The 27,540-nt window shown below is 37.1% G+C and overlaps 1 protein-coding gene across 10 annotated transcripts in view; it reads left to right on the top strand.

Moving 5' to 3' along the window:
• Window positions 1–27,540, top strand: part of GRIA4 (glutamate ionotropic receptor AMPA type subunit 4) — a 433,261-nt gene that overhangs the window by 296,961 nt on the left and 108,760 nt on the right. For all 10 annotated transcript variants that reach the window (XM_070426004.1, XM_070426006.1, XM_070426005.1 and 7 more), the window contains one exon: window positions 311–495. In XM_070426004.1, the coding sequence (XP_070282105.1) occupies window positions 311–495 (185 nt within the window). The remainder of the gene's footprint in view (window positions 1–310; window positions 496–27,540) is intronic.

Genomic DNA, 27,540 nt, shown 5'->3' with positions numbered 1-27,540 from the left:
ATTTGGTTTTTGGTTTATCTTATTAAAAATGTGTCTAGAGCAATGTAATATTCTTCAGTAGAGAAACTTTGAGAGCTTATTCAAAGAAGGATGTTGCTATTTCCTGTTTTATTCAAGATCTATTTTAAAGGATCTTGTTGTCCCAGGCCAAAAAAATTATTTGAAAATAACCACTTTAATTTTTAAATTTATAAGCATCCACTGTGTATTTTGGAACATAAAAATGTACATATAGAATCAGTGACTGCCTACATAATTAAAGGGAAGTAACAGATGCTCTTAGTAACCACCTGTATTTTTTCCCCATTAGGATATTCAATACTTCAAGCTATTATGGAAAAAGCAGGACAAAATGGTTGGCATGTCAGCGCTATATGTGTGGAAAATTTTAATGATGTCAGCTATAGACAACTTCTAGAAGAACTGGATAGAAGACAAGAGAAGAAATTTGTCATAGACTGTGAGATAGAGAGGCTTCAAAACATATTAGAACAGGTAAGTCCCGGATTTTATACTATTATTAACCTCGTTCTTGTACTAAAAAAGCTGACCTTTGGTTTACTTGTCCCCATCAATATCTTCTTCCAACCGTTTAGTTTGAAGTGTGGAGTTAGGAAGTTTTCATTGTATGGTTTATCTCCAAGATTAAATAATAATCTGCTATTGCAAAGGCCATTTTGGTTTAGATCTCAAAGCAGGAAGGAGCACTATTTCTCAGACATTTTTAAGCTGTACAATAGAAAGAGCCTTTTGTGAACCATCAAGATTTCTTGACCTCTTATTTTCATGAACATTAATTTTTTCTTCTATATCTATATATTTTTTAAATTTATCTTTATGGTTGAAAGTAATACAGATGTCCCCTTTTTCCCCCATTAACCCCTCCAACTTGCACTCCCCCCTCCCCACCAGGCATTCACCACACTATTATCTGTGGCCATGGGTTATGCGTACCTGCTTATAAATTCTTTGGTTAATTTCTCCCCACCCACCCACCTAATTTTGAAGATTAATGCCATTCCATCTAAAATATTTGAATATTGTAATATTTGTGATGGTGTGCTTTTTCTAACCTTTAGAGCAGGGGTGGGCAAACTTTTTGACTCAAGGGCCACAATGGGTTCTTAAACTGGACCGGAGGGCCGGAACAAAAGCATGGATGGAGTGTTTGTGTGAACTAATATAAATTCAAAGTAAACATCATTACATAAAAGGGTACGGTCTTTTTTTTTTTTAGTTTTATTCATTTCAAACAGGCCGGATCTGGCCCACGGGCCGTAGTTTGCCCACTGCTGCTTTAGAGGAATAGTTACATGAGAAATAACAACATGAATTAGTAAAGCAATGAAACAAAGCAAGATTAAGTGTCATATGGTGCACAGCATAATTTCTTTAAGATGTGTTAAGTAAATACATTATCGCCATAAGAAAGGTGGTTTTCAACTCTCCGCATGAAGGAAGAATCCTTGAATAAAGCTTTTGAAATGTAATTTTTGGACCGGATTCTTTGTCTGCCAGAATCAAAGAATGAATCCAGGGACAGAAAGTGGTATAGCAAAGGTGGAGTTTATTAAAGAACAAGTACAGACTCCCACGTGAGGAGAGGGAAAGGGTCCCACTGAGTTCCTTTTCCCTTTGGCTTATAAAGGCTACAGATCCTGGTGCCTTGATATCCCCTCTGATTGGTCACTATTCCCTTAGACTGGTTACTATAGTAACTCCTGGGCTCAAAGCTTAACCAAAAACCAAATACAGTACTACCCTCCTTCCTTATTGCTTTCCTATTCCCTTTGGGCTTTCTTCTTCTCCTTCTGGATGAAGGGCTTCCTTCTCTTTATTTTGTAAATATAGACCTTTTGCTGTTCCCAGCTCCCTCATTCTATGGAAATGTACCTGTTGCAGCTTTTCAGCTTCCCTATTCTATGGAAATATACCTTCTGCTGCTCTGCAGCCCTGTGCTTGCTTCCTCCATGGTCCCCTTAATTTCTAAAATTTCCTAAACCTGTCCTATTTTACCCAGAAAATTCCTGTTTCACTTTCAATAAATATTTGTTGATTTGATTTGAAGGAAACTATAAAATAGAGCTTTGTCATTGTGTTAAATGATAGGAAAATATTGCCAAATAATGGATAACATTTGTGTTCCCCCTAACCTGCATATCATGATGAAGCTTTGAAAGGCCTTATTTGGCCAAAATTACAGTGAATGAATGCCATCTAGTGGTCTCAGAAATGTTTGCCTATATTCATCTACAATAATGAGTTGGCTAGACAATATTGCATGATTTTTTTTTATTAGTTTGCTATATATACTTTATCTACATAATTACATGATTTGATTTGCGGTAGTAAATTTACCAACTAAAAGGTTTATTTCTAATAATAACTTAAATATGCAACTATTCAAAACCAGCATGTGTTTTGGAGATTCCTCATTATAAGAGGGCATTAAACCAGCTGCCTTATATATCCTTCCTCAACTATATTAGAGTTTGTAAAAGTTAAAAATTTTTTAAAATATAGTATTTCTTTTAACGGTCTAGTAAAGCCAGAGCATACTGTAGAGGAAATGACAGTGTATTCACCTTCTGTCATCCTTTATAGAAGAAAAAAAAACCCTTGATTGAAGAAGTATGTTCATATTATATTGGGAAATAATTCATTACAAACTTGTCCATTATCCAGTTTTATTCCTAAAAGAGCCCAAAATTATTAAGATTGTCATTATTCAGGGTATATAAAATTTTTACTGTATATTTATGGAAACCAAGGAAAAACATTCTTTCTTACTTCAGCTCAAAGTTCCATACTTCCTCTCTCCCACTCCTGTCCGGATTGAGGGTTTGGGTTGTTCAATTTGAACAACTGAGGCTTTGTAAATAACTCCTCATGAAGCCCAGAGAGCAGTCCATTCTAAGACCTGCTGGTTGCCAAGTTCCTGCCTGAGCTTGAGAGACGCTCAGAAAGACTCTCCACGTAGCCCCTGTGCTTCCAAGACTGTCTGGAGAAGGCAGCTGAGTGGCTAAAGCATACTGACCCATTTTAGAGGCGTAGCTGGTTTCTCAGAAGAAAATCGGTACACCCGAGTGATTTGGATTAACTCTTTAAATAAGCCTTAACTAAGCTCTTGCTAAGGGAACTGGACATCTTAATTTTTCTTGTCATTTCAAAGAAATTATTTTTCTTTTTCCCAGCCTCATTGAGATATGAATTATGTATAACATTGTGTCAGTTTAAGATGTACAACATGATAATGAGATACCCTAATAATATATTGTGAAATGATTACCACAGTAGGATTAGTTAAAAGTCCATTACTTCACATAATTATCATTTCTTTGGGTGGCTGAGGACATTTACGATCCATTTTCTCAGCAACTTTCAAGGATATAATACAGTGTTGTTAATAATAGTCACCATGTTGTACATTACAACCCCAGAACTTAGAAACCTTGAATGTCTTCCTTTTCTATTTCTATTTTTCTTGCTGAAAGCTAAAAGGTTTCTGTTCTATCATGATAGCATAGTGATAACAAGGCTAGTAATAGACCTTTGTCCCTTTAAAATGCCTCTCAGGTATTACTCTCATCAATTATAGCAAAGTCTAGGATATTGTGAGAATATAATGTACTCTTAATTGTCATATAAAGTTTCTCTGTAAGAAAAGCTTATTTCTGGTTCTGCAAATGATTTTTACTATATATATATATATATATATATATATACACATACATATATATATATAATATATATTTTATATATATATTATATATATATGTATAAAAATTCATTGTACCACTAGGCAAAATAACTTAATGTTTCTAGTTGTACCCCTGACTCATCTAAACACAAGAGCTAATCCAGACATTGTCAGGAACTTGTACATGCATTTCCATAGCTCTGTGGTTCAACACCTTGAATAAATAGAGATAACATAGAAAACAACTTTAGACAATAAATCAAAGCATTTTTTAAGTAAAATGCTAAGTAATATTGATCAGAAAAGTATTTTAAAAGAAATAGCCCTCTTTCAGGAGATGGTGAAATTAATACTATAAAGATAAGGAGATGTGGCAGTAAGTTTCTAGAAAGATGGGCACCCTTCATATTATGGTAGCATACTGTCAATAATTACTTTTTGGACAATTCAATTTGTATCAATTTTTAAAATCATAATGTAAATAGCTTACACAATTTTCTCTCAAAATATGTTAATGGACAACTGTAGTTAGAGAAACATTTCATCTTTTGTATGTTTCCAGATCATTTTTATGCCATGAACTAATGCATTCTTATAAATGTACTAGAGGCCAGTGCACAAAAATTCATGTACTCAGGGTGGGCAGGGGTGGGGGGGAGGTCCCTCAGCCTGGCCTGCACCCTCTTGCAGTCCGGAAGCCCTCAGAGGATGTTCAACTGATGGCTTAGGCCCACTCCCTATGAGCGGGCCTAAGGTGCAGTCTGGCCTCCCTCTGCGGGAGGTGACCAGCCGGCTGATCAGGGGACAGGCCAGCAAGTGGCCAGCCCCACCTCCCCGGTCGCCCCTCTGCCATCGCTGGTGGCCACCGTCCCCCCCCCCCCCCATCACCTTTCCTCCCTCTGCCCACTGGCACATGCCTTGGTTGTTCCCCCGTTTGGTTGATTTGCATATTATGCTTTAATTATATAGGATTGCTTTTTAAAATAGCAGTGAACCATATTCTCATTCAAACATTTCAAAACATGAGCTTCAAAATAATTATTTAAAATTATAGCTTGCCGAACCGGTTTGGCTCAGTGGATAGAGCGTCGGCCTGCGGACTCAAGGGTCCCGGGTTCGGTTCCGGTCAAGGGCATGTGCCTTGGTTGCGGGCACGTCCCCACTGGGGGGCATGCAGGAGGCAGCTGGTCAATCTCTCTCATCAATGTTTCTAACTCTCTATCCCTCTCCCTTCTTCTCTGTAAAAAATCAATAAAATATATTAAAATAAAATAAAATAAAATAAAATTATAGCTTACAGTATATTGATTTTTTCTACCTTAAGTTACACCATAGGAAAAAAATGGAAAAATTATGTAAATATCCCTCAATGAGTTATTTAAAACAATAGAAACATAACAAAACTATGTTATATTTTTGTCATTTTGTTTGCATCAATCTTCAATAAAACAAATTTCATTTTTGGCTCTCGAAATCTAATGAGTAATTTGGTCCACTTCTCTGCAGAAAAACAACATTGAAAAGAAACTTATAACTAAAAATATTTTTTAGTATTTGTTGAATTTTTTATCAATTATTGATAGAAAGAATCTCAAATTTTACTTAAATTAATAAAATCAATTGGACAATTGCATTATTCATTTCACTCCCTTTTCTTGCTCTAACAATATGTCAATTATTTTATAGACTAGCTCATAATAGCTAAATTTAACTGGAAGCAAATGGATTGTTTTCATATCAAAATAAATGACTTATAGCTGGAGCCTTTCAAACATTATTTTAATTTTACAGATATCTATTGATTTTTAATCTTGAACCTGACTACTTGAAAAGAGTCCCTCGGTATTCTAATACCTTATCAATTGAACACTGAAGAAGCAGATTTTGATGAACAAGTTTAATCCAATAGCAAAATAGCAACAAAAACTTGATCCTTATCTTTCTGTCATCTGGCATCAAAGATTACTTGAACAAAATAGCACTTAAAATTAATGGTTGCTCACAAATTTACCCCATCATGAGAAAAACCTAAGGCCCTACAACTAGATTTCTATGTTCTTGTTTGTCAAGGAAATGTTTCTCTCATGAACATTCAACTCATCCTCTGAAGCATGCAGTTGTCACAATGGGCAATGGTATGGCTTGTACTCTTCTAATTCATTCTTTGATCAATTCACTTGTAGCCTCAAAATTATGATTTTTCAAAAAAAATATAAGTGTTTTCACTTTTTCAGAGATGAATAAGAAATCGTTGTTTATTTTTAAAGTAAGTGAATCACCCTAACCAGTTTGGCTCAGTGGATAGAGTGTCGGCCTGTGGACTGAAGGGTCCCAGGTTCGATTCTGGTCAAGGGCATGTACCTTGGTTGCAGGCACATACCCAGTAGGGAGTGTTCAGGAGGCAGCTAATTGATGTTTTGCTCTCATCGATGTTTCTAACTCGCTGTCCCTCTCCCTTCCTCTCTGTAAAAAATCAATAAAATATATATTTTTAAAAAATAAAATAAATACAGGATGTGAATCAGTTAACACATGATTCTTCTTTCTTTTTTTATAGTAGACTTTTATGTTTTTATTGATTTTAGAGAGATAGAGAGGAAGGGGGAGGGAGAGAAATATCTATGTGAGAGAGAAGCATCCATCAGCTGCCTCCTGCACACCCTTAGTGGGAATGAAGCCCACATCCTGGGCATGTGCCCTGATCAGAAATCAAACTGGCAACCTTTTGGTCCATGGGAAAATGCTCAACCAACTGAGCCACCCATCCATGGCTCTTTTCCTTTCTTACCTTAAATAAGGAGCACTTGACTGAAGTGATCTTGAAAAGTCTTGCTCACTCTAAAAGTTAATAATGTTATTTGCCATGAAGACTTCCTAATGATTGTGTGTGATCCTGAAGCAATATATAATTTTACCCATGGGGTATTGCACTGAAGAGGAGCAAATAAAAAAACCTCAGTCAAGTGGCATTTTATGTATATTCATTCATTCTACCAATACTTATTGAGTTCTCACTTTGTGTCAGGCACTGTGCTCTGCTGAAGATAAAATGATGAGCAATACGACACATTTTCTGTCATACTTAGTGACTCTTATCTGGTTAACTGTGGGTTAAGCAGAGAGCCTTTGCTAAAATACTAATAAAATAAACGTATCCTCTCCTTTGGAAGCACAGTGCATAGAAAGTGATCAACAATTTCTTATTGCTGCAGGGATTTTTCTCTGAGTGGCAGTTCTTGTTGGATAGATGATGATATTAAAGGCAGTAGATAGAGAACTGGAGTTATATTGGCCCTGGGACATAGCATAGATGCTTCTAAGGAATGTAACTGAATAAACAAAGCAGATATGAGGTGAAGATGGCAAGAGGTGACCTTAGAGCATGAAATAGCTGTTTATCAAAAGCATGTAGAAAGCCTGGCCAGTATGGCTTAGTGGTTGAGCGTCGACCTGTGAATCATTGTTTGATTCCCTGTCAGGGCACATGCCCGGGTTTCAGGCTCAATCCTCAGTAGGGGGCATGCAGGAGGCAGCTGATCAATTATTCTCTCTCATCATTGATATTTCTCTCTCTCCCTCCCCCATCCTCTCTCTGAAATAAAATTAAAAAAAAAAACTTTAGCCTGACTGGTTTGGCTCAATGGATAGAGCGTCGGCCTGCAGACTGAAAGGTCCCAGGTTCGATTCCGGTCAAGGGCATGTACCTTGGTTGTGGGCATATCCCCAGTAGGAAGTGTGCAGGAGGCAGCTGATCGATGTTTCTCTCTCATCGATGTTTCTAACTCTCTATCCCTCTCCCTTCCTCTGTAAAAAAATCAATAAAATATATTTTTTAAAAAACTTTAAAAAAGAAAAAAGAGGTAAGTGACAAAAAGGAACACCAAGTGAAAAGCTAGCTTCAGTTTAAGTAGTCATTATAGAAGAGACATGATCATTGGAGATAATAGCTTCAATTATTTGTATGCATTAGAGCAGGATTGAGCAACATACATTCTGATAGTAGGAATGAGCCAACAGCAGCAGGTGGGACAACTCTGCACTTGACTCCTTATTTATTCATTCAACATCTATCTATGTACCAGACATCACTCCAGGCACTGCAGGCTGTAACAAGATGAGCAAAACATGGTCCCTATACCAGGAACTCACAAATATAAATAATTACTATGTGTTGGGTTCAGAAACAGAATTAGTACCAAATGTATCAGAAATCCAGAAGATTCAGTGATAAGTATAATCACAACAGTCAGAAATGCATCCTGCGGGGGGGAGGGGGGAGATATAAAATGGAAAATGCACTGTATTTTCCCAGGAATGAGAAAAGGGTAGGACTGTTCTAGACAGAAACTGCAAAGTTCAGGTAGTCTGAGGAAGTCCAGGACATGAGTTCTGTGGAATAAGAATTGGGTGGAGGGCCAAGGTGAAGCTGTGAAGATTGGAGGTAGCAGGAAGGATTGATTGTATTGCATTCGTTTAGTGCTCTGCCTTTGCTGTTGAAATCTTCTCCCCATCAAAGCAGGGTCTATGTTTATCATTTACCAATATATTCCCAGTGATGAAAGGGGATCAAAAAATAATTGTGGAATAAATGAAAGTCTGAATGAGCTTCCCATAAAGACGCAGGCAGGACTTAAGGGAAGAGCACCCAGCAGCACTTGAAGTTTCAGGGAGTAAGCCCTTCATCATCGGTGAAGCTTTCCTATCCAGAATCTCACCCTCCGGAGATGATTGGAAATTCAGGCTTTTCTAGAGTTCGTTGTATAGGCTGTAAAAAGCACAGGCGTTTTATTTCCATATATTAAAGCAACAATGAGTGAGATACAACGGGAACAAACCGGGCACTCAGATAAATTACTACAGCAAAGAAATCATCTGAGCAATTTCCCGCACTGCAGTGCTGGCAGCGCTTGCTGCTATTGCATCACCATAAAGCAACGTCTGCACAGGGGCTTGGCTAGGGCAGGAGCTGCAACAAAGTAAGGAGAAACTTAAAAGACAAGAGGTTATGTTTAAAAAGGGGATTTTACTTCTTTAATCTTACTTTTTTAGTTGAACTGATTTAAAGGTGCAAATCCCATTATGCACTGGGTTTGTTGTTTTCACAGAAAACAGAAACACCTTTACAGACTTCGGTCAGGCTGGTGCAAATGGAATTGGTGGGCGTTATAAAGGCTTCTCTGATTGTCTCTTAGCAACGATTACCATGGTTACAGCTATTCCTCGTTTTCTTATAGAGTAAAAATGCTAAAATAAAAAGAAAAGTAAAGAAAGCAAAACATAATTTTTTAAGAAGAAAAATATGGCCCTAGCTGGTTTGGCTCAGTGAATAGAGCGTCGGCCTGCAGACTGAAGGGACCCGGGTTCGATTCCAGTCAAGGGCATGTATATCTTGGTTGCAGGCACATCCCCAGTAGGGGGTGTGCAGGAGACAGCTGATCGATGTTTTTCTCTCATCGATGTTTCTAACTCTCTATCCCTCTCCCTTCCTCTTTGTAAAAAAATCAATAAAATATATTTTTTTTTAAAAAAAGAAGAAAAATATGGTTGTTGAATGCAAGTACTTTTATCTTAGAATTGTGAATTATAGGATTTAATTGTGTTCAACTAAATTTGTTTTAGTCGATGCTACAAGAACACTTATTAGAATAGTTGTCATTTTGTTGTTGACTCGAACATTCATAAGCTCAGCTTCTTTTAAAAAGATAAAGGGAAATCTGCTTGATAATTTTAGATATATAAAATACACTAGTTTTTCTAGCCTTAAATAAAAATCAGCTGCACATACTTATGTACCATGGTTTAGGGATAGGTGAATAATAGTCCTCGTTAAATAGAAATAAAGAGGATAACTTCATAATTTATTTCAGTCGAATTTTGCAGCTGCTTTTTAAAAGTTTAAAAGGCAGTGAGATTAACAAAATGGAAGCAAAACATCCAACAGTGCCTTTGAGGATATTTTCCGAGTCTTGTAAGCATTATAAATATAACTACACCTTATAAATTCTAGGGAATTTATATTAAACAGTTTAGTAATTGAGTGTACTACCTGTTAGTAAATGAAGTGATGCATTTAGAAAGATAATGGAACAAATTCATTCCTAATCCTCTCCTTGAGATTAACCACATCAATGTGCAGGACTTCCCTGCCAATTGTCTAGATTTTCTCTGAGCTCACAAAACTGTTGCCAAGTTTAAGATCAGACTAGAGGATATTAAAGAGGTGTCATTTTTACCAAAAAAGTGGGGGAGGGATAAGTTTTACATAATTTTTACATAGGAAGTTTACTTTCTATTTGAAGAGTCATATTTAACACATGATTGTTATAGTCTTCCAAAAACCAGGCTGAAATTGTCTCTGTACTTGCCCTGTGTTCTTCCTTTAAGACCACAGAGCATATATTGGAAATATATATGTGTGCATTTTATTTTTACAATTAGTTTTGTGCTTAATTTTGCTGATTGTTATCATATAAACTTTAAAGTCAAATATTCTAGTATAATAGAATGATATAATAATGCAAAAATTTTGCAAGTAACACAAGAGAAACAAATTCTCTTTTCTCTGCCCACCCCACCATTCATTTTCCCTTTCTTACAAATATACACAACACTTATCCATTTGCTCATTTATTCACTATCTACTAATTTTCAAGCACCATATATAAAGTTACATTGATTTCAGTGTATCCCTTGAAGGAATTTCAATTGTAAAGGAAAACAGAGGAACACAAACAAATAATACAGCACCATGTGGTGAGGTGTACTAAAGATGAAAGCAAATTATCTAAAGATGAGTCCGCATTCCCAGGAAGAAAAGCTGGAAGAGCGCACTCAAGGCGTGTTCAGAGAAGAGCTGTGGGAGGAAGCCTCGTGTGCAGGGCTGGAACATCCAGCTCGGGGGGGAGGAGAAGGCAGCTGGCAGACAGGTTATGAGGGGCTCATAGGCTTTACCTGGGAGTTTTAAATTCATCATAATATTTACATGTCATTGGAGGTTTTAAATAGGATGGAATTTGCATTTTAAAGAGATAATTCCATTGACAACATAGACAATGGACTGGAAGGGGGACATCCTTGTGACTAAGTGTACTAAATGAGCATATGTTCTTAATCTTTATACTTTGTATTTATGTGTCATAGATATCAGCATATAACTTTATGTATTTGATGTCTAGGCAACAAATATTTATTCAGTGCTTATTATGGACCAGACACTGCTGTAAGCTCAGTAAATTCTCTGCCTCATGGAGCTTGTATTTCAGTGAGGGGGGCCACACAATAAAACAAATTACATATATACTAGAGGCCCAGTGCACAAATTTGTGCACCAGTGGGGTCCCTTGACCTGGCTTATGGGATCAGGCTGAAACCAGTTCTCTGACATCCCCTGAGGGGTCCCGGATTGTAAGAGGGCGCAGGCCAGGCCGAGGGACACACCCTCCCCCCCCCGCCCCCGGTGCACAATCGGGGCCAGGGAGGGATGCAGGAGGTTGGCCAGCTGGGAAGGGACTGCAGGAGGACTCCAGTCCCAATCGGCGGGTCCCCAGCAGCAAGCTAACCTACAGGTCGGAACGTCTGCCCCCTGGTGGTCAGTGTACATCATAGCAACTGGTTGACCAGTTGACTGTCTGCCCCCTGCTGGTCAGTGCACCTCATAGCGAGCGGTTTAGCAGCCTTAGCATATCATTAGCATATTATACTTTGATTGATTGAACGGCTAACCAGACAACTGGACAGTTAGCATATTAGGCTTTTATTATATAGGATATCCAAGTAGTGATAATGAGATATTGTTTACTAGGTGCATTTATTAAATGGCTACTTTGCCAAACATCATGATATATACTTTACTTCACATTCAAAGTCTCTATTATTTTTATTACAATTTTGTGAAGTTTGATCTGACTGGGGTTTAAAAAAAAAACAACAAAATTTATTTTTATACAGTTAGCAGTATTGTCAGTCATTATGAATCTTTATATTTCTACTGTCTTATGTGATAATATGGGTAAAAGACCTACCCAGTGAAGTTGCTATGCAAATATTACATACCAACACCCAATAGGAGAATTCCATTTATTAGGGAGAGGTATATTTTTTCTGCCTTTTCTCTGTCAGTTATGACCTTTCATTTGTTTGTTTTTTAAAGTGATTTTGGAGTTAATCATTTGAACAAATGTGAAGCATTTATTCAGAAAAGCTTTTACTTCTTTATTGAGACAGTCTATCTGCTTATATCTATTTCCTCTCTCTCTGAAGCCACTTCATAGGAAGCTGGCCTCTCATACCAAATTGTCCGAAGTAGGACATAACACATACATTTAAATGCAAAGAAAACATACTACTGCAATAAAAGAGAAATAACTCTGCATCCAAATGCCTTATATATTTACTTAATCACAATTTCAACTGTTGAATATAACTACAAACATGCAAATTTAGAAACTCATGACCTAAAAGTTACTAGCTGAAGTTGCAAAATAGTGAGGTGCTACCTCAAAAATTATGGACAGAATTTATCTTAAATATGCTTCAGGTGGTTTAGGTTGTGTCTTTTCTGTGGGTACAAATGATCAACACTGAGGAGAAATAAGAACATGCCATTAAAACGACTAATGCTTGAAATGTACGTTAAAGCTAAGGAAAGATGTGAGTGAAGATAATGCTATAAGAAGGATGACCTTAACCAACCTTAAAAAACTGTTGTACAGAACTGCACACTCTATCGGGCTCTTGGGAGTTAGTGTACTTTAGTATGTTAAAATCTCTAAAAATTTATATAGCAAAAAACTTCTTAAACCTTATTTAACCCAGTGTTACCTGCAAATGTGATCACAGAACATTTTACAGTCATCTCTTAACAATTTATTTGCTTAGAAATATGCCCCCTCAAATTTTCTGTATAAGCCAAGGTATTTTTCAGTGATGACATACCCAATCAGGAACATCTCAAGAAATGAGATATTCTGATGGATAGAAAGTTAACTCTAAGTCCTACTATTTACGGAGTTCCCATTTTCAAAGAGAACATCATAAAATGTATTTAACAATGAACTATACCATACATAGTTGAACTTTTAATTGATCACTTTGAGCTTGTCATGTAAATAAAATTATTTCTTTTATTGAGTTGCATTGGCATTAAATTTAGGATATGTACTTGAGCTATCATTTTAAATATACACCTACTAAAATACAAGCTGTACAAAACCGAATTCAAATCATTTAAGCTTTTATGCTAATTAGCTTTGATATGTATATATAAAGAATTTTCAAACCTAGATGTGGATGGGTTACATTTTACCTCCTAATTCTCCATCTGTGTTCCCTGACCCATTCTAGTGCAAACTGGAATTAGCAGTACCTTGCATATAAGCTGCTATTCAAATAAGCAATATGTTCAGACAGGAGATTATTTGAAGAGAAATCTAGTTATTCTCATAAACAAGTTGGACATCATCAAATACTAATGTGATAAAGAGGTCACTCTCACATAGATCTGTTTTATTCATTTTGTTCTTATGAGAGATAGATTAATATTGGTCAGAAACATGTCTCTTTTGTTGCTATGGCCTAAGGAAGGCAACAGGGTACAATATAAAACATAAAAAAATTGTACTCAAAAGACCTGGGCTGGAGTCCCAGCTTTATCACTTAATGCTCATGTTTATTTAATGTGTTTGTTAATGAAAGCAGAGGATTAACCTCTTCACCTATATCGCATTAGAATGATTTTTATATTGCTTCTTAAAAAATGTCTTTACAATTAAAGAAGAGCATGCTACTGATTGGTTCTTTCAAGCTGTTCTGTGTGTTCCAAATTAATAATTACAAATCCACAGAATACTTTGTGCCTCTTTGCAAATACTTTAAAATCACTAAATTAAAATGCTATTAACTTGAAATGGATCTCTACTAAGAGATATTCAGAGTTAACATAATGAGAATTATAACATTATTCAAGCTTTATGGATATAGAATTTCCAAACCACCATAATGTCAGAGAGAAGAATATACAGGTGTATTCTACTGTGTGCTTTTCTGTACTGTTGGCAGTTACCCTGATGAGGTGGAGTATAATGGAGTGGGAATTAAACACCTGGTTTTCAGTATTTGCTTTCCATTCATAGTTCTACCACCCTGTTCAAATCATATCACTTGTAGGGCCCTAAATGGGAGAGAGGTGTATGTAAAGGTATCTACAATCTGTGATCTGAAAGGATGAAACTAGAGGAATTATTTTAATTCTTTACTGTTGAAAGTATTACATATGTCTCCTTTTTTCCCTATTGACCTCTCCCCACCCACTCCAGCCCCCTAGCACAGGCCCTCATTTCCCTACTGTCTGTGTATATTGGTTATGCTTCTTTGCATAAATACAAGTCCTTTAGTTGATCTCTTACCCCCTCCCTTCCCCTCCCCTTCCTCTGAGGTTTGATGGTCTGTTCCATGCTTCTCTGTCTCTGGATCTATTTTGTTCATCAGTTTATGTTGTTCATTATATTCCACACAAATGAGTGAGATCATGTGATACTTATCTTTCTCTGACTGGCTTATTTCACTTAGCATAATGCTCTCCAGGTCCATCCATGCTGTTGCAAATGGTAAGAGTTCTTTCTTTTTTACAGCAGCATAGTACTCCATTTTGTAGATGTACCACTGTTTTTTAATCCACTCATCTGCTCTTGGGCATTTAGGCTGTTTCCAAATCTTAGCTATTGTAAATTGTGCTGCTATGAACATAGGGATGCATATGTTCTTTCTGATTAACGTTTCTGATTTCTTAGGATATATTCCAAGAAGTGGGATTACTGGGTCAAATGGGAGTTTCACTTTTAATTTTTTGAGGAAACTCCATACTGTTTTCGACAGTCATTGCACCAGTCTGCATTCCCACCAGCAATGTACAAGGGTTCCCTTTTCTCCACATCCTCACCAGCACTTACGGTTTATTGATTTCTGGATGATAGCCATTCTGACAGGTGTGAGATGGTACCTCATTGTTGTTTTGATTTGCATCTCTCAGATGATTAGTGACTGAGCATTTTTTCATATGTCTCTTGACCTTCTGTATATCCACTTTTCAAAAGTGTCTATTTAGGTACTTTACCCATTTTTTGACTGGATAGTTTATCTTCCTTTTGTTAAGTTGTATGCGTTCCCTATAAATTTTGGAGATTAACTGTTATCAGATATGACATTGGCAAATATGTTCTCCCAGGCAGTGGGCTCTCTTGTTGTTTTGTTAATTATTTTTTTTTTTTTATTTTTGCTGTGCAGAAGCTTTTTATTTTGATGTAGTCCCATTTCTTTATTTTCTCTGTAGTTTCCATTGTCCTATGAGATGTATTAGTAAGCATATTGCTATGAGGTAAGTCTGATATTTAGCTGTCTACGAATTCTTCTAAGATTTTAATAGTTTCCCATCTTATGTTTAAGTCTTTTATCTATTTTGAGTTTAGTTTTGTGTATGCTGTAAGTTGGTGGTCTAGTTTTGTTTCTTGCATGTATCTGTCCAATATTCCCAACACCATTTATTGAAGACTGTCTTCACTCCATTGTATGCTCTTGCCTCCTTTGTCAAATATTAATTGAGCATAATGGCTTGGGTCAATTTCTGAGTTCTCTGTTCTGTTCCATTGGTCTATATGTCTGTTCTTGTGCCAGTACCAGGCAGTTTTGAGAACAGTGGCTTTGTAATACAGCTTGATATCTGATATTGTGATCCCTCCAACTTTGTTCTTCTTTCTCAGGATTGTTGTGGCTATTTGGGGTCTTTTTATATTCCAGATGAATTTTTGGAGAGTTTGTTCAGTCTGTGAAACATGTCGTTGGTATTTTAATGGGGATTGCTTAGAATCTATAGATTTCTTTGGGTAGTATGGACATTTTAATGAAGTTGATTCTACCAATTCATGAACACGGTATGTTCTTCCATTTGTTTATGTCTTCCTCTATCTCTTTTTTCAATGTTCTGTAGCTTTCCAAGTACAGGTCTTTTACCTCCTTAGTTAAGTTTATTCCTAGGTATCTTAATTATTTTTGGTGCAATGGTAAATGGGATTGTTTTATATATATATATATATATATATATATATATATATATATATATATATTTTATTGATTTTTTACAGAGAGGAAGGGAGAGAGATAGAGAGTTAGAAACATCGATGAGAGAGAAACATCGATCAGCTGCCTCCTGCACATCTCTCACTGGGGATGTGCCCGCAACCCAGGTACATGCCCTTGACCAGAATCGAACCTGGGACCCTTCAGTCCACAGGCCGACGCTCTATCCACTGAGCCAAACCGGTTTCGGCAAGGGATTGTTTTTTTTTTTTGGTTGCTCTTTCTATGAGTTCATTATTGATGTATAAAAAAGCCATAGATTTCTGGGTATTAATTTAGTATCCTGCTACATTGACAAATTCATTTATTAAGTCTAGTACTTTTTTGATGGAGTCTTTGGGGTTTTATATACACAATATCATGTCATCTGCAAATAATGACAGTTTTACCTCTTCTTTTCCAATTTGAATGCCTTTTATTTCTTCTTGTTGTGTGATCACTATGACTAGCACTTCCAGTACTCTGTGGAACAGGAGTGGTGAAAGTGGGCATCCCTGTCTTGTTCCTGTTCTTAGGGGAAATGGATTTAGTTTTGCCCATTGAGTATGATGTTGGCTGTAGGTATGTCATATATGGCTTTTATTATGTTGAGGTATGAGCCCTCTACTCCCACTTTGCTGAGAGTTTTTATCAAGAAATGGTATTGGATTTTGTCAAATGCTTTTTCTGCATTGATTGATATTATTATGTGATTTTTGTCTCTCAATTTGTTTATGTGATGTATCACATTTATTGATTTGCCGATATTGTACAGTCCTTGCATCCTCGGAATAAATCCCACTTGGTCATGGTGTATGATCTTTCTAATGTAATGCTGGATCCGATTTGCAAGAATTTTGTTGAGGATTTTAGCATCTATGTTCATCAAGGATATTGACCTGTAGTTCTCTTTTTTTGTAGTATCTTTATTTGATTTTGGGGGTAGGGCAGCGGTTCTCAACCAGTGGGTCGCAACCCCTTTTAAGGGTCGAATGACCCTTTCACAGGGGTCACCTAAGACAATCGGAAAACACATATATAATTACATATTAGTTTTGTGATTAATCACTATGTTTTAATTATGTTCAATTTGTAATAATTAAATTGGGGGTCACCACAACATGAGGAACTGTATTAAAGGGTTACGGCATTAGGAAAGTTGAGAACCACTGGGTTAGGGTAATGCTGGTTTCATAGAAAGAGGTTCTAAGTGTGCCTTCCTCTTGAATTTTTTGGAATAGTCTGAGGCGGATAGGTTTTAGTTCTTCTTTGAATGTTTGGTAGAACTCCCCTGTAAAGCCGTCCGGACCAGGTCTTTTGTTTGCTGGAAGATTTTTAATTACCGCTTCAATTTCTTCAGTAGTTATCGGCCTATTCAGGTTTTTTTATTCTTCTTGATTGAGTTTTGGAAGCTTGTATTTTTCTAACAATATTTCCATTTCGTCTAGGTTGTCCAGTTTGTTAGAATAGAATTATTCATAGTATTTTTTCATAATCCTTTACATTTCTTTGGGGTCAGGTGTTACTTCACCTCTTTCATTTCTGATTTTATTTTTTTTGGGTCCTCTCTCTGCTTCTTGGTGAGCCTGGTTAGAGGTTCATCAATCTTGTGTATCCTTTCAAAGAACCATCTCTTGGTTTTATTGATCTTTTGTTTTTGGGGGGGTTTTTTTTTTGGTCTCTATGTCTTTAATATCTGCCCTGATATTATTTTATTATTTCCTTCCTTCTGCTTACTCTGGGCTTTTCTTGTTGCTCTGTTTCTAATTTTTTGATTTGTAGGGTTAGATAATTTATTTTCATTTTTTCTTGTTTTTTGAGGTAGGCCTGGAGAGCTATGAACTTCGCTCTCAGGACTGCTTTCACTGTGTCCCATAGATTTTTGGATTGTTGTTTTTTCATTGCCGTTTGTTACCAGGATGCTTTTTTTTTTTTATCTCTTTGGTAACCCATTCATTGTTTAATAGCATGCTATTTAGCCTCCAACTCTGATTTTTTCCATTGTTTTTATTGTAGTTGATTTCTAATTTTATGCCATTGTGATCTGAGAAGATGATTGATACAATTTCTATGTTCTTGAATTCATATCAAGCATCTTCTCAGATCACAATGGCATAAAATTAAAAATCAACTACAATTTCTATCTTCTTTAATTTGAAGAGACTTTGCCTATGTCCCAATTTATTGTCTATCTTTGAAAATGTCCTGTGTTCACTTGAGAGGAATGTATATTCTGTAGCTTTGGGGTGAAATGTTTTAAAGATGTCAAATAATTTCATTTGATCTAGTGAGTCATATAGGATTTATATTTCTTTGCTAATTTTTTGTCTAGAGGATTTATCCAGTGATGTCAATGGGGCATTAAAGTCCCCTACTCTGATTGTATTACTGTCAATATCTCCCTTGATACCTTCCATACCTTCCAGAAGTTTTTTTATGTATTTGAGTGCTCCTGCATTGGGTGCATATATGTTTACCAGAGTTATATCCTCTTGTTGAATTGTTCCCTTTAGTATTATGAAGTAGCCTTCCTTATCTATTGTGATGGCATTAATCTTGAGGACTATTTTATCAGATATAAGTATTGCTACCCCAGCTGTTTTTCTTCATGTTCATTTGCCTGAAAAATGTTTTCCATCCCTTCACTTTCAGTCTGTGTGAACCCTTGTTCTGAGGTGAGTCTTGTAGACAGCATATATATGTGTCCCGTTTTCTTATCCATTCAGCCACCCTATGTCTTTTGATTGGAGCTCTTAATCCATTTATGTTTACGGTTATTTTTGATAAGTACTTATTGGTAGCCATTTTTATTCTTTATGTCTGTGTTCCTTCTTCCCTTTCTATTTCTTCTTTTTACAACAGTCCATTATGCATGTCTGTATTGCTGGCTTGCTGGTAATCAACTCCCTCAGCATATTTTTGTCTGTGAAGCTCCTGATTTCCTCTTCAATTTGGAATGATAACCTTGCTGGATAGAGTATTCTTGGATTCAGTTCCTTTGTTTGCATCACTTTGTATACTTCATTCCATCCCCTTCTGGCCTGATGTGCTTCTGTGGAGAAATTATTTGGTAGTCTAATGGGAGATCCCTTGTGGGTAACTTTCCATCTCTTTCTTGCAGCCCTTAAGATTCTCTCTTTGTCTTTAACATGTGCCATTATAATTATGGCATGTCTTAGTATAGGACTTTTTGGGTTCATCTTGTTTGGGAATCTCTGTGCTTGTGTGACCTTTTTTCCCCAAAGTTAGGGAAGTTTTCGTTTCTTCAAACATGTTTTCTAATCCTTGCTTCTCTTCTTGCCCTTCTGGCACCCCTATTATACAGATTTTGCTTCATTTCATGTTGTCCCAAAGTTCACTTAAACTCTCCTCCTTCTTTCTAATTTTTTTCTCCAATTGCTGTTCAGATTGGGTGTTATTTTTCTATCCTGTCTTTTAACTCACTGATTCGGTCCTCTGCTTCTTCTAGTCTACTGTTGAAACCTTCCATTGTGTTCTTTATTGCAGATATGTCATTCTTTATTTCCTCTTGATTCTTACACATATTGGCACATTTCTCATCCTGCCTTTTGAGCATCCTTATAATCGTTACTCTGAATTCTTTCTCTGACAAATAGCTTGCCTCCATTTCATTTCATTCCTTTTCTGGTGATTCCTTATTTCTTTTCCTTTGGGTATTGTTTCTTTGTTTCCCCATTTTTACTGTCTGTTTTGTATTAGTTTCTATGATTTGTGAGTTGCGATCCCATTCTGGCCCTGGGCAACCTGCTTGAGGTCTGAGAAGTTGAAGCCCCTAGCAGTCCAATGTTCTGTGATTTCTTAGCCCAGAATCCAGGTCTGACTTAAGTCTCATGCCTTTGTCTCTGCTCTGAGTTGTATTCCTTTCCCCTATGGATCCAGCTCCTCAGTTTTCCACTGCAGGTGCTCAGGTGGGCGGGGACATGTGCATATTTCTTCTGGTGTGTGATTCCAGCAGGGTCCTGGAGCAGAGCATCTGGGCACTAGGGGTCCTGGTATGTGGGGTCCTGAAGCATTGTGTCCAGCCACATGGGAACTGGGTGTGCAGGGGTCCCGGAAGCATCGATTTTAGACACTGTGACCGGGTGTGCTTGGTCCTGGTATGCAGGGTCTCTGAAGCTCCAGTTCTGGGTACAAGGACCTGGAACACAGTGTCTACGGCCACAGTATCTGTCATGCTGTGTCCTGGCACATGGGGTGCTGGCACAGAGATCAGGTGCTGTCATGTGGGGGTTCCTGAAGCGCCGGGTCCTGGTGTATGGCAACTGGGTGCATGGGGTCCTGATGGTGGGGAGGTGCAACATGGGAAGTCTCTCTGGCTTGCAATCACTACTGGGAGCCAGCAGCGAGGTAGGGGCCCCTCACTGCAGGGGTGGCAGGCAAGCAGCTCACCGCGCAGGTGCTTGGTGGTGGCCGGGGACAGTGTGGGTGTTGGTGTTGCTGCACTTCTGGCCTCTGTTGCACTCCCTTCAAGGTGGCATGGGCTCCGGGCTCAATCCCCAGCCTGGGAGTGCCCTCTGCAATAGCAAGGGGTCCGCGTCCAGGAGAGCCCTTTCCGCCAGTCCCTGAGACTCCTGGGGGATCTAATGTCCCTCACTCACCCACACACAACACACACATGTACACACACGCCCCTCTCACTCCTTTACTCACACGCTCTCCCTCACTGCCGTCCTGCTGGCCACCATGTTCAATTCCAGGAATTATTTTTATTATTTGTATTAAAGCTGAATAAAGAAACAATAGCAAACCAGTACTAAAAATGGGTATCCTTAAAGAACATAAGAACGTGTGAAGGGGGAAATCATGTTTCAGGAATATAAATAATTTATTAAATAAAAATACTGATTAATTCCTATTTCTCTATATAAGATAATAAACATTGTAAACCAAATTTAGATATTCAAATAAAAGTAAATTGCACAACTTGAGTTCCTGATTATACATAGAGATTAGGGACCCAGTATATAACAGGTGAAAAGCCTGGGACAGGCAACAACAGTGTGCTTTATGTTGTAGATTGCATGACCACACTGGTAACTTATTTTACATTGGAAACTGTCTTGGCTTGGTTTCCCCCAGAAGCAGACCTTCAGACAAGGGTTTATGTGTAATTAATTGATTTGTTAAGTGAAAAACACATTTGAGGCAGAGTGGAGAAATGCAGCCAATAAAAGGTGCATTTATCTAGCAAATTACTATGGGTGAAAGGGGCTTAATCTCATGTGAAATTAGTGTAAACTAATTACTGGAGCTGGTGCAGAACCAGATGTCAGAATCATCTCACTGGTGGAGCAGGTATCTCTGCACCAGCTCCTGTCAGTTACTGTATGAGGCTGCTGCGGGGAAAGGGACTAATCCCCCAGCTCTCTGACCTGATCTCCCCACCACCACCCCACCCCCAAAGGCAAAGGGGGTTCTAGAAATCAGAGAAGACCCTGACCTAAGGAAATTCAGGTGCTGGCAGTTACAAATCTTGAGCAAGTATGCTTTGACATGGTAAGAGGAAAAGCATGGGCAGGGTACCAGTAGTGTCTATTTACAGTGACTGACAACAGTCATAGCATTTTTAAGTCTGTATATGATTTTAGAGCCCAGAGAACTCTACCTCAACATCTTTTAGTGGCCATGAGCCGGCTCCTCCTGGGAAGTTCTGGTGAGAGAAAGATCGCTACTTTGAGAAGTAACCACTACCTTTATAGGCAATTCTCTTCCCTTCTCTTTCCCTTAGAAAAGAGTTTGTCCTAATTAGAAGCTTTTATAATTTCTAACATCTCCAAGTTTGGAGGGGATAAAAAGTACATATATACATATATACACATGTGTTTATGCATATGTGTACTTCTTTCTCTTAAAATATTTGATGAGACTAATTTTCTATCTTCTCCCCAAATCTCTTCTCACACTAAAAAGCAGCCTTAGTTCTGTTTGGCCTTGGCTCTTTACTTTCCTCTCCCTATCGGTGCATCATATGCTCCAAACTAAGGGTCCTTCTGTTATCTTATGAGATTGTAGTTTAAGTCCACAGCTTGTTTGCAAAAGCCCAGTGCCTTATGTTTTTCTTTTTATAACAAAACTAACTAAACAAACCAATGCTTTTGTGTTTGGATATAATAAAATATTTTGAAGCATCTTTAAAATCAACATTCGGGGGACATTTGGGAGTTTGACATTTCTGGAGAAGAAAAGGATCAGTGAGAGTGACTGCCCTCATTACAATAAATGTCCAACATTTAACACCAAATAGGTAGTACTGTTTTCTCCATGTCACTGAATTCTCTGTAACATGATAACTGGGAGAGGAATTTCCAGCTGACATGAAATCTAGTTAAAAAGGGAGACCAAGCCCCTGGCTGGTGTGGCTAGTTGGTTGAGCATCATCCAATGCATGAAGAGGTTGCTGGTTGTGTTCCCAGTCAGGGCACATGCCTGAGTTGCTGGTTCCATCCCTAGTAAGGAGCGTGCAGGAGGCAGGTGATCAATGTTTCTCTCTTGTTGATGTTTCTCTCTCTCTCTCTCTCTCTCTCTCTCTCATCAATAAAAATTTATTTTTAAAAAGGGAGGGAGACCAAAATTATTCATATTGTACTCGTGTGCCATTGCAGGTCTTTAGCTTGAAGACAGTGCTCAATATAACAATCACAGCTTCATAATAATAGTTTCAGGTAATACATATCAGCTCTATTCTCAAAAGAAACCTGAATACTGTATGAACCATTGACACATAAAGGTTTAACATTAAATCTGATTGTGGATTGAAGACCAAACTTTACTCATTTTCAAGTCTCAAATTGATCATAATGTACTAGTGTTTATGACATTTATATTCTCATTAACTTCTTTATTCATCTGATCAATATTTAATAGGATCTATTCTCTCTTAAAAATGTCCTTGTTCTCCCATTCGAATGATACCATCTTTCCTTAAAACCCACACCACTTCCTTTACTTTGCCTTCTATTGCAGTTATAATAAGCATCCGTGTAACAGCAGCACTGACTTACTTATCTTTATAATCCTTGAAGTTTCTACCTATAAACGTATACATAAGAGACATTTGCTGACCTACCTTTATGTAAAGGTGGAGTCAAGATGTAAAAGTGTCCTGGATTTATTTTTCTCTAATTTTAATAAATAAATAAAGGTGTAAAAGTCCCAGTCCTTGTGCCATAATTTGTTAATAAAACAATTGCAGTGATGCCATCAGGCATTTACCTTATTGATGTACATAAGCTTGATTTTAGAACGAAATCAGTCCAACACCATGGCTATTTCCTAAAAAACAAACAAGAAACAGTAAGTGAAGGAATCAATTAATCACTTTTCCTAAGTGTTTTATTCTTGTAAAGATGGGTTCTTTTGAAAGCATATGATCAGAATAACCTGTATGTCCTTCTTAACCCATCCTAATTTAGAACTCTACTCTAGGCACTCCATCATTATTCTTTGTCTAGTTTCAAACTGTTTCTTCTAAGAAGATAAATAATAAAAATGCAGATTTCTTACTCCTACATTTCTCTGTCTTTAAAAGGCCATAATTAATTTTTGCAGCCAGTCATCATCCTAGGCATTGTGTTCCCTTGACAACTCAGCCAAAACCCTTGAATAAAGGTAATGCTATTTTATATTCATGTCATTCACCTCAAGCTGTTTCTTTTCCCTCTTCCTAAAGAATAACATCAGATATACAGAGACACAGGTTTGGACTACATCCAAATTCAAGTCACTCAGATTTTTTTTTTTTACATAAAATAGTCTTCACTTCGGTTGAGATGATGAAAGATGTAAAACAACACTAATGACATTGTCAATTTTACCCAATCATTTTTTTTACTTAAATAATTGACATTCTAGGTATAGGATTCTTTACTATGGAGTATAAATTGGTTTTTTTCACAAAGAAACTTTCATCAAGTGGTAGATAGTTGGCAGAAGGACCAAGATCTTGCATTAAACTATGACCACCTGAGGTAAGGGTGGTGAGTGTTCAAGCAATGAGGTCTTTGCAACAATGTGTGCAGCACATTTGTTTTTTTCCCAGCCTGGAGCTGGATCAGCAGAAATGGTATTCTTTCTAGCATCACCGGCCAGGTTAATAAATCTGCAGATCACTGCTCCCTGGGGCCCTCAGTTCCCAGAATGTGGATGCATGTCAAGCTCTACAAGGCCTTTGCTGCCAGGATTCTTATCACTTTTGGTTCTTTGTGGTTTCTCTAAGTCCTCATCCCTTGAAAATGTATTACATAACTTTTAATTTATTATAGTTCTTTGCCAGGCAATCTAGAACTGATAATGGTTTCTTTACAAAGATACCCAGTGCAGAATTTCCACTGGTTTCACATTATAAGTATTACACTTTAAAGTGAATTTAAACAAAAGCAGAGATAATATATTGACTTGAGGCCACACAGAAATCATAAGCTAAGGGTGTTGAGAAAGAAGAGACAGGATTTGCCTGGGAGCTTAGAGAGTGCAAAAAGTCTTAAATAGCCACAACAAAGAAAGTTATGATGAATCAGTAAGAGATAAATTATGGGTGGCCCAGTGGCAATAATCCCTGCTCATGTCAAATAGTAGGAATTTCTAGTAAACGGAATGGAATGCAGTTTCCCAGGTGAGTACCAACCATCATGTGTCTTGATAATTGTCTTTTGCATAATCTGTATCTGAGATGGCCCCACAATAAGAGAGCTTCGGGCTTCTCTGCCCATGATAAATCACTCAGTTTTGGGTGACCCATTATAATGACTAATTAAGCTGCTTCTTTACTAAACTTTCTTTATAATCTCATCTATTTATTGCTTATCTGCATCTTTATGGTGAGATTGTCAAGGGAAATTCGTTTTAGGTAAATTGTGGACAAGATAAATCTGACATACAAAACATGTAAAAATGCTGTGTAAAACATTTTAAATGCATAGCTGAGCTTCCAAGAAAGTAAAGAAAACCTTCAGGGGCCAAGAATGAAAGATGACTGCACCAAAGGAAGTTGCCAGATTGGGTAGCCTGACTGGGAATTTAATACTCACCCAAGAACAGGAACTGTGGACTCAGTCAAGGCAATAAATTATACCTAAGATCTCATAGTTAGCCAGACTATTGAAGGGTAACACCCCAATAAAAGAATAGAAGAAAATCTATTATCTATACAAGGAGTCAACTAAGTGTTTTCTGTCTTGGCCTGGGCTTAGTGTGGTGAGGGAGATATATTCTATGAGAATTTGACATCACAGTCTTCTTCAGACAGCTTGTATTAAGAATTTATACACACAAATAGAAATGGATAAATTATTATAAAAGTGGCCCTACTTCCCTGACTAGTATGGTTCAGTTGGTTGAACATCGTCCCATGTACTGAAAGGCCACCAGTTCCATTCCCAGTCAGAGCACATGCCCAGGTTGCAGGCTCCATCCTTGGTCAGGGGGCATGCAGGAGGCAGCCAATTGATGCTTCTCTCTCACATCAATGTTTCTTTCTATCTCCATCCCCCTCCCTTTCCCTCTCTCTAAAATCAATAAAAACATATTTTTTTAAAGAAGTGGCCCTAGGCTTGTAATACCAACACTGCAGTATCTGTTCGGAGTAAACACACACAATAAAATATTTGAAGACATTTTAAGGGATATTGATTGAGAATTTCCCAGAATTGTTAAAGGGCAATCCTCATAGTCAGGAAGCACAACAAATCCTGAACGATATAAACAAAAATTAAAAAGTAAAAATTTAAACTCATTGTAGTGAAAATACAGACACTTAAAGACAAAGAGGAGGTCTTAGCCAAAAGAAAAGATGAAATAAGCAGTGATTCCATTTCACCGATAGCCATGTGCACAAAACTGTTTCCCAGCACAATTCCTAGGATTTAAATAGGGTTTTCCTGTATTTCCTACACAAGTCACTAATTTACAAAGAAGTGTTTTTAGAGGATATTAAAATGATAAGAACATTTAAATAGGGTTTTCCTGTATTTTATACATGTCACTAATTTACAACGAAATATTTTTGGAGGATAATAAAATGCTAAACATAACTTACTCTCTTTTTTATGATGAAAGTACATGAAAATCTTATATTGTGTTGTTACATTTGAGGTGACCAATGAGGTTATAAAGCTGCTCACTATTAACTGTCATTAGATTTTCTCTGGAAGGAATTTTTCAGTTTTAAAATAAGAGTTTTAATTTTTAGTGCAGAAATTCAGTTGTACTTTTTAAAAAATCCTATTATTAATTTTCTTAAAAATGTCTGTGTCTCTAATTTCCTAAAACTTCCTAAAAAACATTCTTAGGTTAAAAAAATGAATCTAGGAGAGAGAAAGTACCTTGATGATGTCTTCTCCTTATTTTCTTTATTATAATAAAATACTGCTATACCCATGTGCAAGTGAGAATTAACTGTTATGTGGTATTAGAGGTATCTGAAAACAGAAATTGACCTTAGAAATATATTGTTTGCTCCTCACAACAGTAATCCAATCTACTCAGAAAATGATTCTTACCAGTTGAAGACATCTAACAATTTATTGTGCACTTCTATAAATTATCAGTAAATTAAGTACATCTAAACTTTTTGGAACAAAATCATTTTAAGCTTCTTATGTTAGTATATATTTTATAAAAATACTAGTGGCCTGGTGCACAGATTCGTGCACATTGAAAGAAAATTATTTAGGAGAAATATTTTTTTAATATATTTTTTATTGATTAAGATATTATTATATATGTGTCCTTATCCCCACATTACCCCCTACCCCCCCCCCCCCCCGCTCATGCTCTCACCCCCCCCCCCATTGTCTGTGTCCATTGGTTAGACCTATATGCTTGCATGTAAGTCCTTTGGTTGATCTTTCCCCTTTACCCCCACCCTCCCCTACCTTCCCTCCAAGGCCCAACAGTCCAATCAATGCCTCTCCGTCTCTGGATCAGTCCTTATTCATCAGTTTATGTTGTTCATTATATTCCACAAATGAGTGAGATCATGTGGTATTTATCCTTCTCTGACTGGCTTATTTCACTTAGTATAATGCTCTCTAGTTCCATCCATGCTGTACCTCTGCACTTTACTTCTGCACCTCCTCTGAGTCTCAGTGCTTTTCTCTTTCCTGCTAGTTGTAGAATTTCCACTCAGCCAACCTTCCTGTAGTTCTGGATGATGTCCATTTTGTCTTTTCGTTGTATTTTTGAAGTTGTGGTGGGAGGCAGCAATTTCCGGTATTTACCTATGCCGCCATCTTGGTTTCTCCTAGGAGAAATATTTTAATATCGCTATTCGCCCTTTCTCTATAATAGAAGTGTCAGAGATGAAAGAAAATTAGTAAAATGTTTATGAAAATAATATATAAATTGATTAATAAATAAACAATAACAACATGATACAACAACAAAGACATGATATAAAACAACAAAACATGATACAAAAACAACAAAAATATGATATAAAAACAACATTGATAAAAACAATGACTGATAAATTGATTAAACTTATCTACTATCTCCCTGTATACCACATTAAGAGTAAAAACACTTTCAGAGTGCTTGACTAATTTCCCAGGTGATGAAGTATTTACAACTTTAACTTTAATGTCACACACTCTTTGAACTCGAGAGAAAGCAACATATAACTGACCACGTCCAAAAATGGGTTCAGGTAGTAATATTCCTACTCTGTCTAGAGCTTGTCCTTGTGATTTATTAATAGCCATCACAAATGCTGG

This window comes from Myotis yumanensis, unplaced genomic scaffold (assembly GCF_028538775.1).
Source record: "Myotis yumanensis isolate MYYU_CA2020_CCGP unplaced genomic scaffold, mMyoYum1.0.hap1 SCAF_10, whole genome shotgun sequence".
NCBI lineage: Eukaryota > Metazoa > Chordata > Mammalia > Chiroptera > Vespertilionidae > Myotis > Myotis yumanensis.
This window is presented reverse-complemented; position numbering and strand designations above follow the sequence as displayed.